At 44.0% G+C, this 17,668-nt stretch overlaps 1 protein-coding gene across 4 annotated transcripts; it reads left to right on the plus strand.

Moving 5' to 3' along the window:
* The first annotated feature begins 1,254 nt into the window (after positions 1-1,254).
* Positions 1,255-11,854, plus strand: Hnrnpk (heterogeneous nuclear ribonucleoprotein K). Of its 4 annotated transcripts, none has more exons than XM_051194174.1 (15): positions 1,255-1,277; positions 2,995-3,079; positions 3,242-3,339; positions 3,986-4,042; positions 5,407-5,450; positions 6,304-6,376; positions 7,598-7,711; positions 7,986-8,114; positions 8,443-8,750; positions 8,842-8,896; positions 9,008-9,091; positions 9,296-9,311; positions 9,390-9,472; positions 9,730-9,899; positions 10,676-11,854. In XM_051194174.1, the coding sequence occupies exons 2-15, from the start codon at positions 3,022-3,024 to the stop codon at positions 10,704-10,706; spliced, it is 1,320 nt and encodes a 439-aa protein (XP_051050131.1). In that variant the 5' UTR covers positions 1,255-1,277; positions 2,995-3,021; the 3' UTR covers positions 10,707-11,854. The 4 variants fall into 4 exon arrangements, 1 of the variants encoding a protein (XP_051050131.1); XR_007835114.1 differs by lacking the exon at positions 9,296-9,311 and adding an exon at positions 7,027-7,098 and having other exon boundaries at positions 1,256-1,277; positions 9,008-9,107; positions 10,616-11,854; XR_007835116.1 differs by lacking the exon at positions 9,296-9,311 and adding an exon at positions 7,027-7,098 and having other exon boundaries at positions 1,256-1,277; positions 9,008-9,107.
* Positions 11,855-17,668: the final 5,814 nt, after the last annotated feature.

The raw sequence follows: 17,668 nt of genomic DNA on the forward strand, positions 1-17,668 counted from the left end.
GCAGAGGTTTTGATAATCAGCTGGAAATTTCCACCTTCAAATAGAAAATGAGGAGACAAACTTCCAGTTACTCAGAGGAAACCTAAAAGAAGACGAAACCTGGATCAACTCGAGAGAAAGTGACTTCACTGGAGTCTAGTCAAGACGGCTCCCACTCCCCACTGCTCACGAGGGGAAAGTTAGGCGACACTGACTTCAGCTGGGTGAGGTGGTGCTCGCCGTTAAGCCCAGCCCTGGGAGGCGGAGGCAGGCGGGTCTTTGTGAGCTACACAGTGAGACCCCGCTCCCAAAAGCCAAAGGGGTAGACTCTGGGCCAGGCCCGGAGGCATCCGAGAGGCCAGGCTCATCCGTGTGCACAGCCGTTTCCACTCAGCCAGCCCGGGCTACCGCGGGTCAAAGCGAACCATCCTGACACCAGCCTCAGTCCGTGCCTATCAGGCCCTCGTCCCGGTTTGGTCAAGTAAGTAAGACACCCCAACCGCCCTGTCACAGGCCCACGACGTTAGAGACCGCTGCAGTTAGGACACGGTGGACACCCTGGCGCTTCAGGAAGGTCGGGGCGGAGGACAGAGGGCTGAGGGCGAGTGAGCGGAGGCCTGGGCGGCCGGGCTGCTGAGAGCGGGAGGGGGAGGGCAGGGGCGGATGCCCACGGCCGCGCGCTGCGTTCGTTACCCTGGCAGAGCCTACGTCGAGTTCTGCGGTCCGCATTTACGGGACCCACAGGGGAGACTGCAAGTTTCTCTGAGGATAACTCACAGCGCTGGGCAGGCGCGCAGAGGGGGAGCGGGGCGGCTCTGAGCCTCTGAGCGCCCCGCTCCCCCCTCCCCTCCCCTCCCCTTCCCCCGTCCCGCGCGCCCTGGCACAGCGGGTCTCCCGGGCCGAGCGCAGGGGCGCCGACGGCGTGGGGAACCGGGCCGAGCACCGACCTGGCCCCCGGCCTCCCGCCTCGAGCCGGCGCCGCCTGCGGGCGTCCGTGCGTCCGCGTCCGCGCGTCCGTCCTGCCCTCCGCTTCCCGCCCCGCCCCGGGGCTCGCGGAGACCCTAGAGCCGCCCCGCGCCGCCGCACGCCGACTCCCGCCTCAAATCTCGCGAGAGGCGCGTCGCCCCCCCCCCCCCCGCTCCGGAGTGCGCGAACGAGAGAGGAGGAGGAGGAGGAGGAGGAGGGCGCTCCGGGCGACAGCGCTGCAGACGCCATTATCCTCTTCCCCGCTGCACGGACGTCGGCGTCGCGCTCGCCTCTCGCCTCTCGCCTCGCGCTCGCTCGCTCGCTCGCGGCCTGCAGGTACCGGGGCGGCCGGGCCCCGGGTGTGGCGGGTGCGGGCGGCGGGGCGGCGGCCCGAGCCGAGCCGGCCCGGGTTTCCTGCTCAGGCCGCGGCCCGCAGGGAGGGAGGGAGGGAGGGAGTCGCCGGCGGAAGGCGGGGTCCTCGGCGCCGTCACTGACGCGGCCTCGGGCCAATGGCGCGGGCCTGGCTCGGCCGCCGGGGCGCGGGCAGCCAATGGGCGCGGCGGCCGGGGGGACGGAGGGCGGGCCGGGCCGTCCTCGCTCGCTGTGGCAGCAGGGACCGGCGGCGGCGCGGCCGGGAGGCGACGGCGGACCCGCGGGCGCGGTGAGCGGGCCGGGCCGGGGCGGCGGGCGGGAGGCCGGGGGCCGCCGCCGGGGTCGTTGCTGCCCGGCCTCCCCTCCCCCCACCGCCGCCGCCATTTCCCCGAGCGTGCGGGCGCGGGGGCCGCGGGGCCCGGGACGGAGCGGGGGCCGGGGCCGGGGCGCTCGGGGTCCGCCCGCTCGCCCCGCCGCCGCCCGCACGCCCGTCCCCGGCGCGGGCTCCTCCGGGCAGGCCTGCGTGGCGCGGGCGGCGGGCGGGCGGCGGCGGCGGCGGCCGCTTTGTCTCGCGCGGTGGGGGTGGGGGAGGTGCGGGGCCCGAGCTCGCGGCCCGCGTGCTGGGCGCGGTGGGGGGAGGGGACGGGGCCTCGCGCGGCTCCGCCTCGGCGCACGTAGTCGCCATTACGCGGGCCGCCATTTCCTGTCGGATCCGGGTGAGGAGCGGCGGCGGCGCCGAGCGAGCGGGGCCCGGGCTCCCCCTGCGTGCGCCCCGCTGGCTGCGCGGGCGGGCGGGCGGGCGGCGGGGGCCGGGGCGGCGGGGCCCGGATGCCTTCCCCGGCTCCGGCCTGAGCCAGCCATTGGCTCGCAGCCGCCACGGGTTGGCCGCACCGGCTCCGCCGCTTTGCGTGCAGGCTTCGAGCGTGGCGCTGGCGGTGGATTTCTACGTACTTTTTTTTTCGTTTTTTTGTTTTTGAAGCACCATTTTAAAAGTCTAACGGTGCTGTTGGCGGTTGAAGGCGCCGCTAGCTGTGAGCTCTGCCGGACAATGGCGGTCGTCTGGGTCTGCGCCTCGGTTGGGGTTTTGGGTTTCTCCCCGTGGACGTTGAAAGCGGCTCGTGTGTGTTTGCCTTGGGGTCTGCGGGCTTGGCAGGGTTCGTGGAAGTGATGTTGTCGGGCGCGAGCGAGCAGGACGCCCTTCCAATTACACCGGTCTTACAATGGCACTGCTCTTGTGATAAGGTGCTTCTTTTCAAGAGTTAGCTTTGTGAGCGAAATTTTGGGTCGGCTGGCTTTTCAGTTGTGATTAAACGAAGTTGAGGATGGGATTGCTGACTCCTTGGGGGAAATAGGCTCTTCTTCATGGTAGGTAGCTGGGCCGTCGTGGTTCATTGAGACGTCTCAGTCTGAAAGCAATCCACCACACCTGGCTCTTCTGCTGAATTTTAGGCTTAAAACAGCCCGTTACCTCAAATCGGACCTGTCACCCAATATTAGTATTGAATAATAAAAAGGGAAACATAACTGGTTTGTGCTGGGCTTTATAGACTACTATAGCATTAGGGTGTCTGTCGGTTCTGTTCTGAAAGGATGTGTGTGAATGTTCTGGAAGCAGAGTCTCTTTAGAGATTTTAAGCAAAAATAGCCAAATGTACTAGCTTCTTTACTTTTTTACAGATTGGTGTATCCATTTAATTCAAGAAAATGGAGACCGAGCAGCCAGAAGAAACCTTCCCCAACACCGAAACCAATGGTGAATTTGGTGAGAAGATATTTCAATTATAAGTAATTTGTGTGTGTGTGTGTTGACTTCACAATACTTTTGGTTTATAATTATTTCATAATTATAAAATTCCATGGTCTGAGATTGTGTTCTTGGGTTTTATGAACAAGAAGTAACCTTGTATAATGGTTTAATTTCCAGGTAAGCGCCCTGCAGAGGACATGGAAGAGGAGCAAGCCTTTAAAAGATCTAGAAACACCGAGGAGATGGTGGAACTGCGCATTTTGCTTCAGAGCAAGGTACAAAGGCTGCTTTCTTGTCGTTAGAGTAAAATGTTTCACTTTAAGCCCGGATTTTGCTCCCTGGAAAGCTTTTAGAGTTTTGTGAAAGATTTGTTCTGAGACAGGCTCTCAGGTGCGGCCACTTGAATTCTGGATCAGTCCCCCCACCTCACCCCCCCCCCCTTAAGCCAGTAGTTGGCTTGATTCTTTATGAACAGATTCCTGAACTCCGGGTAGCCCTGGAGTGGAAAGGTGTGAAAGCCCTATTACCAATGTCTCCAAATATAAATCAGAAGAGTGAGCAGCACTCTAGGCTTTGATGGGTTTTAGATATTGGTTAGTGTTTTATTTACCCATGGAACTAGTTTGCTTATGTTTACCTCATAACCTTGTTCAAATCATTAAGATATTTGCTGCATAGATTTTGCTTGGTTTTCACAAGAGGGTACTTGTAGAAGCATCTATACTTTTTAGGAATTTAGGTGGTCTAAATATTCTGAAGATTATTATAAAATTATTCATACTCAGTAAGTAAAATCTTGGTTTCCCCTCATTCTTAAGTAAATTCCAACTCCTGTGAAGACTTTGTTGTTAAAGGTTAAAAAATACAGGTAGAACTGTTAATTTTATATGGAAATGCAAAGTAATTTTTTTTCTATTCTAGAATGCTGGGGCAGTGATAGGAAAAGGAGGCAAGAATATTAAGGCACTCCGTACAGACGTAAGTATTAAACTACTGAACAAGTGAATTCGTTGTTATGTTTCTAGATTTTTTTTTTAAAGGTTCACATCTTAGAAATCACTGAATGTAACTACAAACCATTTGTAATGATTAATGGTTCTATAGATGGTTCCTGCTTCTTTTTTTTTTTTTAATCCCTGATTAAGGTGGAACTATATAATTAAATCTTTCTTTTCCGATAAGACCCTTCAAATAAGATAAAACATCTTAATTAGAAATAAGAGACAAAGTGTAAAAGCCCTTAATTGCATCATTCCTCTTGTGTGTATGTGTGAGAGAGAATCAGGCATTACTGACAGCCATTGAGGATGGCTGATTAAAAAAAAAAAAACCAACCTTTATTTTCAAAGTTCATCTGTTCCACAGCTTTCAACATGGAGCTAATGCCGATTTTTAAACGTGGATAAAAAATAGCTTAATCTTGGCGATCGGGGCTATCTGCCTAGAATTTGAGTCTTCATAATTTATAGTGGGTTGACTCTTGTGATTAGACACATTAAATGTTGGCAGTGCCAGAAGTGTGTGTGTTATTTCTAGTACTTGACTACACCAAAATTTCTCAATGTTTATCTTGGTAAAATTGAGGCAAATAACTGTGTTAAGTACCTAACAGTATTTCATTTCTCTCGGTAACAGATCTTTGTGTTTCTCTTGATTGCTACAAACTTTAATTTTTAATATTTACAAACCTGCTTATGAGATACAGGAACGTGTTTTACACCTCATGAAACCAAATCAGTCTTACTATTTGGGTTTGGTGTGGGAATTTTTGTTTTGTCTTTGAACCTCTTTTTCCTTCTAATCCAGATGTTCTGTATAATTATCTGGGTTATTTCCCCGTTTTCCTCAAGGATTTCAGTAAACTTTTGAGTCACGACAGGTTTTGTGTCTACCCTCACGAGCCAGCCTGCTACTGAAACATTAAAAAAAAACAAACAAAACAAAAAAACAAAACTAGAACCATCATTTAAGGTCCTTAAATGTTAAGCCACAGTCAGATATAGAGAAGTCCATTATTGTGTTAGTCTTCAGAGCAACTTAAGCTTGTTTCATTAATTGAGAGTATGAGTATAGTCTGTATTAAATTAAAATTTATTGCTTTTCCCCCTTTTCCCTCTCCTTGTTTTTTTGGCCATATATCTCCGTTGCCCATGTACTGGATCGACTTACCCCTGCGTTGCCCACCATGACGTTGGCCCATCCGCCCCTGAACGCCCATGTGAAAACCCTGGTTGGCTATGCCCAAAAATGTGCTCGTTGCCAAACGGGTACAATACTTGACAACTTCTGATTGAATGCCCATGCCCAATGCCAACATCCACGAACGCCAATGACCAATGCAGTACAATGCCAGTGTTTCAGTCCCAGACAGCAGTGGCCCCGAGCGGTATGTCCCAACAGTTTATGCCTCACTGCCTGATTAGAAAGAGAGAAATGTATTTTATTACCTGCCTTTTATATAATTAAATAGTATCCCCTTTAGACGGTGTATTGTTTTTCAAGTTTCTGTCTTATTTTCCCCATTAAGTCCTTTTGTCACTGAACTTTTACCGTGAGTTGCCCACCCAAACGATCCACTAATTTTATTTCAATGGAAGGAGCACAGCTTCAAGTGTTGCATATTTGCTGCATTGTAAATCAGACTGTTACCAGATAGTCTCTCGCTCTGTCTTTGTGGCCCACCTTGCTTCCCAACATTGTCTGTTCATAATTTTTTCTGAGAAACGCTAACTGGTTCACTTTCCTTCACTTCTCATTTGTATTGTCTTTGTTTTGTCTTGCATTTGTATTTGTTTTCTTGCAGAGCCCATTAGTAGTCTAATTTCTAACTGGTATCCATAACCTTACTCCAGATACGATGTTCACCACTTGCATATTCCCCCACTTTACCCAAGAGAAGGTGTGCCAGTATTGCCAATGTAACAGCGAGGGTGTCCTTAACTTGGTGGCGGGGAACATGAGAATTCAACTCTGCTTCAATTCTGGTCGATTATTGCCACTTAATCTGAGCCCTTCCAACAGCCCATTCTCTCTGTCTCTCTCTCTCAAAGTCTTCTAATAATGTTATGTCTGTATTGGGCATAAAATAAAATGCATGTATGACATTCATAAATAGGCTACTTTAAATGGGGACTATTAAGTGATTGTGATGTTACTTCTCTAAAAGTTGATGCTGGCTGATGACAAAACTCACTTTTCTTTTCCACCTTTTGTATTATGTGGTATTTGATGTTTGGCAGCATACTGAGTATCAGTGCTGATATTGAAACGATTGGAGAGATTCTGAAGAAAATCATCCCTACCTTGGAAGAGGTAGGTTTCTTTTTTGTTTGCTTTTTAATAAAATTTGGCAAGATGGGTGTACTTCGGGAGGGGACAGAAATGTGACAATTTTGTAGCAGCAAAATCTTCATAGTGTATTGCATCTCGTATTTGTCTTTAAAATTTATGCTGGCCACTCCTGAGATCATAAATATCTGTGGTCTTGTATCATAATTTAGTGTGTATTTTAAAGGTCTTGGTTTTAGAGTCTCCTTTCTTAAACTAACAATGTTCATATATAAGGGGTAATTTAGATATAATTAGGACAGGTTAAAATTTTACTTTTTTTCCCCCCCAAGTAGAGAGACTGGGTTTGTTTATAGTTCATTTCCAGGTGACAGTCTTAAAGAAGTTACAGCTGCAGGAATCTGTCATAGTGCTTCTGTAAACAGGAAGCAATGGACCCATGGGTGCTGCTGATTGGTTCGCTTTCTGTACTATTGACAATAAGGGTCTGTGTAAACGTTGATTTACTGCCTTTTGGAAAGGTGATTTTATGTTGACTTACTGTTAAATAAGCTGTTTTCTGGATTAATAATAGATTTGTTTTAAAATATGTTGTAGTAGCTTTACCAATATATGCGACAATAGCCTGATCACGCTAGACACTTAACCTATTATTCTTATTTTTCTACTTTCAGGGCCTGCAGTTGCCATCACCCACTGCAACCAGCCAGCTCCCGCTCGAATCTGATGCTGTGGAATGCTTAAATGTATGTCATAGTGCCATTGAACCCCACTGAAGTATGGAGCCTGGCCCATAGGATCGATTTATTCTTAACATAGTGTGCTTTTCCCATCTCTATAGAAAAAGGCTTAAAACTATGATAATGAATGGTCTTACAACTCACTGTTGACCCTGCTCCATGCTGCAGTGGGAACTAACTACATTTGCAAAGTGCTTTGCAGTCATTTTTATTATGGTGTTATTTGAATGTTAATAATTTTGTGGTAACAGCGACATGCTAAATGGCTGCAGTGTGGGTATGGTGTTGCAGGACCTGAAAATAAAATAGTTTTTTAAGGTGGTGCAGATTGTCCTTTTTGGGCCTGGCTATTGAGGATAATAAGCACATAACTGGTAAAGTTATTGAGATATAAATTCAGGTTGCTTACTGCAACAGTGCATTATATTGTGCTTAAACATAAGCTGATAGTGTGTTGGGAAGGTACTTAACAAGAGAGTAAAATTGTGTGTTTTCCCTTCCACAGTACCAACACTATAAAGGAAGTGACTTTGACTGCGAGTTGAGACTGTTGATTCATCAAAGTCTGGCAGGAGGAATTATTGGTGTCAAAGGTGCTAAAATTAAAGAACTTCGAGAGGTAAGGCATTATTTTGTTATTTTGTTCTTTGCTGGATTTAATAATTTTCTGTACAGAGATGGCTCTGGGCTAGTCTCTTAAGATAAACCCATCACTATTTAGTTGGGTCTTAAAGTAACAAAACTAAGTTTTGTTTAACTTAATGCCATTTCTAGGCCCTGTATAGTTGGCCACATTTTTCCTATTGGGTTCATGTGTCTGAACTAGAGGGCCTGGACTTCATTTAATGTGTTAACGTCCTCTAATGAATTTTCTTCTTGTGAATGTGTTGTAGAACACTCAGACAACAATCAAGCTTTTCCAGGAATGCTGTCCTCACTCTACTGACAGAGTTGTTCTTATTGGAGGAAAGCCTGACAGGGTTGTAGAGTGCATCAAGATCATCCTTGACCTTATATCTGAGGTATCTTTAAGATGGTTTTGTTTGTATTTCATCAGACAGAAATGTGGCTGTATTCAGTTTTGATATTTCCCTGGGAGTTTTGAGTTGCCTGCTTTGATATTGAGAGCCCTTGGTCATTTATGCAAATGTCCTTACAGTTCTGCATTGCTTGCTTCTTTCAGACATACCTGGGGTAATGATCTCCTTTGTCAGTGTTTGTAAATCCTTTCCACCATTGCCTCTTCCTGTCTCTGCCTCTCTTACCTTTTGAGATTAGTAATTGTTGGAATGTGTAAATCAGACCAAGGCTCTTACTTCCATCTTTAAAGTGCTGTGTTTTTGTTTTTAGTCTCCCATTAAAGGACGTGCACAGCCTTATGATCCCAACTTTTATGATGAAACCTATGACTATGGTGGTTTCACAATGATGTTTGATGACCGCCGTGGACGTCCTGTGGGATTTCCCATGCGAGGAAGAGGTGGTTTTGACAGAATGCCTCCTGGTCGGGCTGGGCGCCCCATGCCTCCTGCTAGAAGAGATTATGACGATATGAGCCCTCGTCGAGGACCTCCACCACCACCTCCTGGTCGAGGTGGCCGGGGTGGCAGCAGAGCTCGGAATCTTCCTCTTCCTCCTCCTCCACCACCCAGAGGAGGGTAAGTTTTTAGCTAAGCATTAATATAAGCAGTCAATGGTGTGATCTTGATGTGAGTATATAAACATTACAACACATGTTTATGCTTGCAGAGATCTAATGGCTTACGACAGAAGAGGAAGGCCTGGGGACCGCTATGATGGCATGGTAAGAATTTTGATTTATTGAGGGGGTGTTGTAAGAGACCTTATCATCAAGCATTTTGTGCAAGATTACACAGCTGTCTGAATAGTTTGGTGTTTCTGTCTCTTAATACAGGTTGGGTTCAGTGCTGATGAAACTTGGGACTCTGCAATTGACACATGGAGCCCGTCAGAATGGCAGATGGCTTATGAACCACAGGTTGGGTATTAATAGTGTTAATGTAATTATCAGCAATCTAACTTGCCTACTAATAATTGGTCTCACCCAAATCTTCAGTTTGCTTACTGTAATAAACTGGGTGTGGGTGGACAGGGAGCTTCACCACCACCCCCAACTAAGCTCTGGGATTCCCCCTTTCCTTGGAATATTAAAATAAGTAATTTTGTTTTTCTTTGTTTTTAGGGTGGTTCTGGATATGGTAAGTTTCTTCTTTGTGAAATCAAACATTAATTTGTACATATTTTTACATGAACTTACTGCTCATTATTTAAATCAGATTATTCCTATGCAGGGGGCCGTGGCTCATATGGTGATCTTGGTGGACCTATTATTACTACACAAGTAACTATTCCCAAAGATGTAAGTATTTTTAATTCAGGGAACTTTTAATTTTTTAATTTCTTGTTAATTGCTGCTTCTGTAAACTGGGCAGACTTTCTAATTTATGATTGAGATAATGTTTAAGGGCTTATGGGGAGTGTGGTAAATCTCACATCAGATGGTGGTTTGGGGTTCTTAATTAGTATGTTCTATAAAGTTACTACTTTTGGTCATTGATAACAGATACAAGTTTTCCTTAGAGTTGTCATTAAGCTTCTATTTAAAACTCTTTTCAGTTGGCTGGATCTATTATTGGCAAAGGCGGTCAGCGGATCAAACAAATCCGTCATGAGTCGGGAGCATCAATCAAAATTGATGAGCCTTTAGAAGGATCTGAAGATCGGATCATTACCATTACAGGAACACAGGACCAGATACAGAATGCACAGTATTTGCTGCAGAACAGGTCAGTTTAAGCTTAGCTTTGTGTTAGCATATACATACTAAAACCTTTTTTAAAAAAACCTTTTCTTCCCAATTGATTTTTCTTTTAGAAACCATGGTGTTTCCGTCACTTGGGGATTCTAACTTCTTAAACATCCTAATTAATAGCTCTGCCTTGATTTTCTTCTGTTTTCTTACTAAAAAATGAAGATATTCAATACTAATCTTGCTGGAAGAAGCCTTAACCAAGCAAACTTCTCATTTCTCTGGTGAAAACTGCTGCCAAAACCACCACTTGTAATAAATTATACAGAGCCTGTAGAAAGTGTAGAAGAGTCATTGGATGTTGGCCTAGTTCTGTGTGGAAGACTAGTGATTTTGTTGTTTTTAGATAACCAAAACGACAACAAATCACAGTCTGCCATATGGCACAGGCCACCTCTACAGGACAGTAATGATGGTGCTGTAACACGCAGCATTTCACACCTTCCTCGCATTCCTTTGTCTTTTCTACCAAGTATTAACACTTCTAGTTTCATTTTCTTAACCCTGCACTACTACTGACATTTCTTGAGTTTTACATTGCTTTTAATTCATAGTTGCTAGTGCTCTTTAAAGTTCTTCTAATTATAATGGACGTGATTATCATTTTAATTTAGCATTGAAATTGTCTTAATGTTGATTAAGATGTTTCGAACAAAAATTCTAATTCGCACTTTTTTTTCTTTTCTTTTATAGTGTGAAGCAGTATGCAGATGTTGAAGGATTCTAATGCAAGATATTTTTTCTTTTTTATAGTGTGAAGCAGTATTCTGGAAAGTTTTTCTAAGACTAGTGAAGAACTGAAGGAGTCCTGCATCTTTTTTTTTTTATCTGCTTCTGTTTAAAAAGCCAACATTCCTCTGCTTCATAGGTGTTCTGCATTTGAGGTGTAGTGAAATCTTTGCTGTTCACCAGATGTAATGTTTTAGTTCCTTACAAACAGGGTTGGGGGGAGGGCATGCAAAAACTAACATTGAAATTTTGAAACAGCAGCAGAGTGAGTGAATTTTATTTTTTGTTCATTGTTGGTGGTTTTAAAAATTACCCCCGTGTAATTATTGTGAACCCTTGCTTTGTGGTCACTGTAACATTGGGGGTGGGACAGGGAGGAAAGTAATAGTCCACGTGTCCCTGGCATTTGTTCAGAGCAGTGTGCAGAATGTAACGCTCTTTTGTAAGAAACGTTTTATGATTTTTAAAATAAATTTAGTGAATCTATTTTTGGTGGTCTTTTTTTTTTTTTTTTTTTTTTTAAAGACAATTTTCAAATGGTGGTTTGAGTTTTCCAGCCCACCCCTAAACTAAACACTAAGTTTGATTTTCAGCTCCTCTGTTGGATATGAGTGCACCTCTTGGACATAGGCAAAACACATGGGCAATTTAAGTTTGGGTGGTTTCTTCATGGTTGGAAAGATGTGGCTTGATAAATTTCCATCACATAGTCATGCTTATAATAAGCTTGGGATTTTGTTTTTGCAAATGTTTGCCACTACTTTTCAACAGTTTTCTATGTTAGTTGTGGAGAACTAAGGTGGGGAGCAATATTAGAAGTTAACCATCTTAAGTATATGCCAGAATCCTGATGGGCAATGAGCTTTATTAATCAGAATAACACTTGGTTATGGAAGTGGCTGATGCTGAGTAAATCCTGGTTATTTTTGTTAGATAACCTCTCACCTATAGACAAACTGTCAACCTGCTAGTGTCTTGTTAGTTGAACTTTGTAAAAATATATATATACTTGTTTTACCATTGTATGCACAATGAAAGAAAAAAAGATGTACCATTTCTCTGTTGTGTGTTGAATTATGTAGGAAATGTTTGTGAACGATTCAAAAAAATGGAAAAAAAGTTCCTGTGGCTGTTTTGTGTAGTAATTTGGCATCTGTATTGATAGTTAAAAATACGCATCTAAATAAAACTTCCATGATGTTAGTTTTGATGTGTGCCCAGTTTGAAAGGGGGTTGACTGATACATGTAAAGTTTGTTGACATGTTCCTCTTGTAAGGAAATATAGTAATCTTAAATTATGTGGGCTTTGGTGTGAAATGTTTTCTAGCACATAGAGACAATGTGTGGTTAAATATAGCACATAGAAAATTCAGGAAGCTACTGATGCTAATTGGCCTTAGTGCTTAGAAATTTTGAATGAATTGAGCCTCAAATGTGTAATTTATTGGAGATGCTATAAAATGACTGCAGTAGCAAAGTTTAGCTGGTTCATAACTATCCTCAGTACTTGATTTTAGCTCCAGTAAGTTTGAAAGTGTTGGTGTTAAGAATGTGAAATGGGCAGGTTTTGGTTGTGACTCAAGTTGAGTAGTGCTTGCCAAGGGATTTTTAACAGGATGAGGTGCTTAGTTTGTAAAAGGACATACAGTTTTGTTAGGGAGCCATTAAATGAATCCCTCCTTTAAACCAGCAACCTGAGCTTTTCCCAGAAGGCTAAGGCTTGGCTGACTGCATTGTACCCTAGGCAAAGCCTGGCCTAAGCATTTAAGTGAATTGAGGGTTGGTTTTTGGATGGAGCAAAAAAGCTCCTAAGAGGAAAGAGTTCTACTAGAGGGAAGCGTTCCTTAAGACTGTCTCTGCTTTCACAAAGTCACTGGGAGAATATGACATAAGTAACAATACCCGGATGCCTAGAGAGTTACTCTTGCATAGTTTTGGAAAGGTAGGGTTTTTGCCTAATGGTATAACCTAAGAACTAGGAAGTCTACAGGGTTAAAGAAGTGGCTTAGCTGAGGGCTTGAGGCCCTTAGGATCTGTCCCCAGTACCACTAAACTAGGCAACATTGGGCATACCTATAGTCCCAGGACAGCAGAGGGAGATGGATTGCTGAAGGTTTAGCCCAGCCAAGGGTTACATAGCAAGACTTGGACAGAAATGAAACTGAGATAATCCCTTAAATTGTATATGGAAGTTTTCCAGGAAGCAACTGGTGTATAAGATTTGAAGCTTGTACACGTGTCTGTTCATGAGGGTTGTTACATGGGGTTTGGGCCAGAGGATTTCCTGACTTCACTTTACTTGAAACTGGTTGCCCATTGAATCAATTCAACAGTTGGCCTCCTCTTCTGCCCGCAGCACAGCTTTCAGGCTTCTGCCCTGGCTTTCGATGGTGTTCGGGGAACCCTAACTCAGTTGTACAAGCATTTTCACCAACTGAACTGTGTCTAGCCCCTCAAAACTAGGCTTAAAAACTCAAATCACAAGTTTTACTATATTATTTGTGTGTGTGTGTAGGTCAGAGAATAAATTGAAAGAATGAATTCTCTATGGGAGACCATGGATGAAACTGGTCAGAAATGGCACCTTTAACCCATGAGCCCAAATGAACTTCTAATGTGACTTTGGTGGTTTGCTGTAGACAGGCTAGCTGTGTGCCCTGCAGTCTGACTGGCCTTCAACTGTGGCTCTTCCTGAGCCTCCTCAGTGTAGGGATTATAATCTTGAACCACCACACCAAGACTGACATAGCAGAATTCTTAGCAATATTGCCGTGTTTCTCAAATTGCATTATTAGAACCAACAAAGACACCAAGGGTACTGGTTAATCAAATCCAGGGGCCAGTCGACACTTGTCACACAAGCCTTGTGACCTAAATTCAATGCCCACAACTCACAAAGCTGTCCTCTGATCTTGCAGAAAGGATCAGAGAGCCTACCCATGTCATACACACTGAAAAAAAAAAAAAAATGAAATTTAAATGTTCGTTTAAGGAGGTATTAAACCTGGGGTGGTGGTGTATTCCTTTAACCCAGCACTTGGGAGGCAGAGGCAGTTGTGGGTGTGAGTTAGGGAAAGCCAGAGCAACACACACAAAGTCTCAAAAAAACCCCAAGGTTTTAATGCAAATTAACAGCAAGAGAGAAGCTGCTGGAACAGGAAGAACTCAAAAAAACCAGCCATGGCTGTGTGAGACTATCTGGAGGATACTCCTTGGTGGTGAATATTGCCTATGAGAGATGATCTAGATTCAGTTAATTGAGGTGAGGTGCGACCTTTCTGTGGACTAGGTACTGAGATTGAATAAAAGAAAGTGAGCTAAGCTCAGCTTCAGGACTGCAAATTGTGACTAGCACAAGCTCCTGCTGTCATGGTAATGGCCAAAATAAATAGACTCAGGTTTCCTTGTCAGGTGTTTCTGTGACTCCTATAGGGACAAGTAACTAATACTAGGTTACTCAACCTTGTCCTCAGTGGGAATGAGTGTAGGCGTTAGGGGCTCCAAAGGAGGGGGCTGGGACTATTTCAAAGTCATTTCTCTCTTTCCACCTTGATTTTGAGGCAAGGTCTTCCTGTCTATATGTTGCGTATATGTATATGTGACAAGTTACATGTGAAGATGCATTCTCAAGCATGTTGGGACCCCAAACTGGGGTCTCCTTTTAGTAGATCCATAAAAGTAAGCATTGTTAGTTTGTGTGCACAAATGGATATGATTCCTCCAAGTTTAGTAAATTCCATTTGAGAAAGAAGTCTGGCGGAAGGAAAAGTTCAGACACTAAGTCTGAGGACTAGGCCCTTGAACACACGGAACCCTTTGTTCTGTAGTGTATCTGACTTAGACTATTGCTTTATGTTTCCTTGTTACTTTACAGTGTAAAATGAAGTGTAGTACTAACGTTTTTAAAATGGGGAACTTATCTGAGTTGCGGTCCTATATGCAAATACAATGGAAAATATAAAATGTTAATTATTGATGTTTAATAAGGATCAGGATAAACAAATAGGCCGAATAGATGTTTATTCAGGGAGAAATAACTTACAACATAGACAGATGAACACCAGCAGGTTCCTGGTCCCAAGGATGCCTCCGGATGTACCCCTGTCCCCGTGCTGCAAGCAAGAGAGCTCTCCGAGCCTCTCCTCAGCCTTAGTTCCCCCAGGTCACGACCGGCCCTGTCTCCACCCCCCAATGGGCGTGGTCTATTCCAAGGTGCCCACTACAGTTAATAGTGATGACTTATTTTCTTCAATTGGATAAAGAGAAGTCTAGGTGGGTATGAATAGACATGGACAGTGATAAGACTGGAAGATACCTAAGTGGCGAAAGTTGACCACCTTGGGGGAAAGAATATGCATGCAGGCCTTTGAACTTAGTTTGTAACTAAGGATGACCTTGGTTAGCCTACCTCTGCCTCCTATTAAACTGCTTCTTTTAGTCTCTTCTGTTTGTTTTGCTTTGTGAGATAGGGTCTCTACATACCCCTGGCTGTCCTGAAACTATGCAGACCACCAGGCTGGCCTTGAAGCCACAGACATGCACCTGCCTTTCTCTAGTTCTGGGAGTAAAGTCAACACTGCCACACCCAGGCGCTCAACTATTTAAGTACTTGTCATAGTCTATCATTGCTGAAAATAGAAACAACAGCAAAAGTTGTTATCAAGAGATAGATATGTAGTGCTTCAGAATTGTGATTGTCACTGAGCTAAATAGCAAGACCCTTTCTCAAAAACCAAGTCATCTATGGCAGATAAACGTCTTGGTCAACTGTAGTTAACCCTGTGTGCGCCGGGTGCCCTCCCACCTGTAACCCTGGAACTCAAGTTACAAACAATTGTGAGCCACCCTATGGATGCTGGAAAACGAACCCAGGTCCTCTAGAAGAGCAGCCAGTGCTCTTAAGTGCTGAGCCATCTATCTCTGTAGTCACCTCTCAGATTATTTTAATGTACACTCATGTTATATAAACTTAGGAGGGCTGTCGTGGCTGTGCTCCAGAGGTTCTAACAGGCTGTGTCCTCTTCATTTGACTCTTTTATAAAACGTCCTTTGATTTCCTGGACGATTCACTGTTCAATACGTATTGTGTAATCTTAATTTTGTTGTGAGTCTTTGTGTCCTGTGATATTATTTTTGGAGATTTCAAGTTTCAGTGAGGAAAAAAAAAGTGTATTTGATATCTGGGGTGGGGGGCGGTGTTCTAATTGATCCATAGTGCAATTTAGCTCTGGTCTTTATTTGCTTAGTTTTAATGTGAGAGACCTATTTAAATATAAGAGTGTAAGGAGTACGGTTTTTCCGCCTGCCGCCACTGGTCTTGTCCCGCCGCCGCGCCAGCCCCAAATAATACACAGACTCTGTATTTGATACAATGCTATTGGCCAGGTGCTAGTTTCTTATCGGCTAGCTCTGTCTTAAGTATTAACCCATTTCTATGTATTTCCACGTGGTCTTACCGAGAGCAATGGTGGTTCTGCTTTCTCCAGTCTCTCCATCTTGACTCCTCCTTACTACTTCCTATTTCCTCCTTGTCTCCTAGTCCCTCCTGTCTTCCTTTCCTATTGGCCAACAGTGCTTTATTCATTAACCAGTATGAGAAACACATACAGAATGACATCTCCCATCATAAGAGTCGGGTATTCAAGCCCCCCACTATTCCTGTGTGAGGACCTGTGAAACATTGTATGCCTCAAATTAGTGTGTTTTAGTATGAAATCGGGGGCTCCAATATTCAGTGTGTGGAATATTTTTCTTGAATTGTTCCTTTAGTAATATGTGGTATCCATTTTTATATTTTTTCATATTTATTTATGAATATAAGTGCATGACAGAAGAGGGTGTCAGACCCCACTATATAGATGGTTGTGAGCCACCGTGTGGTTACTGGGAATTGAACTCAGATCTCTGGAAGAGCAACCATTGCTTTTAACAGCCAAATCATCTCTCCAGCACTCCTTTTTATATTTTCTAATTAGCTTTGGTATGACATTTACTTTATCTGATACTTGCTTGGTAAATTCTTTTCCGTTTTTTGATAGTTTTTTCCTTTGCTAGTTGAATGTGTTTTAGGAGACACCATATTATTGACTCTTGTATTCACTACTGAATTCTATTAAATTTTCAAGGAAGATCTCATACCAATTCGTAACTTGCTCCACAAAATAGAAAGGAAAACAGCATTTCATACCCAAACCAGGGAAAAGCAGAGCAACTGAAAACTACAGGTAAATTTCTTCTTTTTTAATGGCTACAGACAAAAATTTCAACAAAATGCTTACAAATTGGGGTCTGGACAGATAGTTTGGTGGTTAAGAACAGGAGCTGGTCTTCCAGAGGTCCTGAGTTCAAGTCCAGGATCCACCTGTAATGGCTCACAACCATCTGTAATGAGATCTGGCGCCCTCTTCTGGCCTGCAGGGATACATGCAGACAGAACACTGTAGACACAATAAATAAATAAATCTTTCAAAAAAAAAATTTGCAAACTAAATTTAGGAACACGTTAAGATCATACATTATGAGCAACTGGGCTTCATTCTGGAGTGGTAAGTTTAGCTCAACATAGATAATCAAAAATATAATATACTATATAAACAAACTTAAAGGCAGAAACCACATAATGTCAAAAAGGCTTTGATAAAGTTCAACACGCCTTTGTTCTGGAGATGTTAGGAATAGATGGATTGGATCGTACCTTAAAATAATAGGGGCTAGAAACAAAACTATAGCCTGTGTCTGGCCCCTGGCCTCGTTCTCTCCTTTTCTTGATCCTTGCTTGCTCTTTCTCTAGCCTAGACTTCTACTATTTATTCTCTCTGCCTGGCAGCCCCCTATTTCTCTCTCCTGCCTTGTTATTGGCCATTTGGCTCTTTATTAGACCAATCACGTTTTAGATAAGCAAAGTAACATGCCTTTACAGAATTAAACAAATACTACATAAAAGAATGCAACATAATTTTCTACCATTAAACAAATATTCCACTGCATAAATGAATGTAACACATCTTAAAATAATA

This window comes from Phodopus roborovskii, unplaced genomic scaffold, assembly GCF_943737965.1.
Source record: "Phodopus roborovskii unplaced genomic scaffold, PHOROB, whole genome shotgun sequence".
Taxonomy (NCBI): Eukaryota; Metazoa; Chordata; class Mammalia; order Rodentia; family Cricetidae; genus Phodopus; species Phodopus roborovskii.

Coding starts and splice junctions, on each gene's coding strand:
- Hnrnpk (XM_051194174.1), top strand. CDS start 3,022: ATGGAGACCGAGCAGCCAGAAGAAACCTTCCCCAACACCGAAACCAAT. Junction 6,377..7,597: donor TCATCCCTACCTTGGAAGAG/GTAGGTTTCTTT, acceptor TCCCTTCCACAG/TACCAACACTATAAAGGAAG. Junction 9,900..10,675: donor CAGTATTTGCTGCAGAACAG/GTCAGTTTAAGC, acceptor TCTTTTTTATAG/TGTGAAGCAGTATTCTGGAA.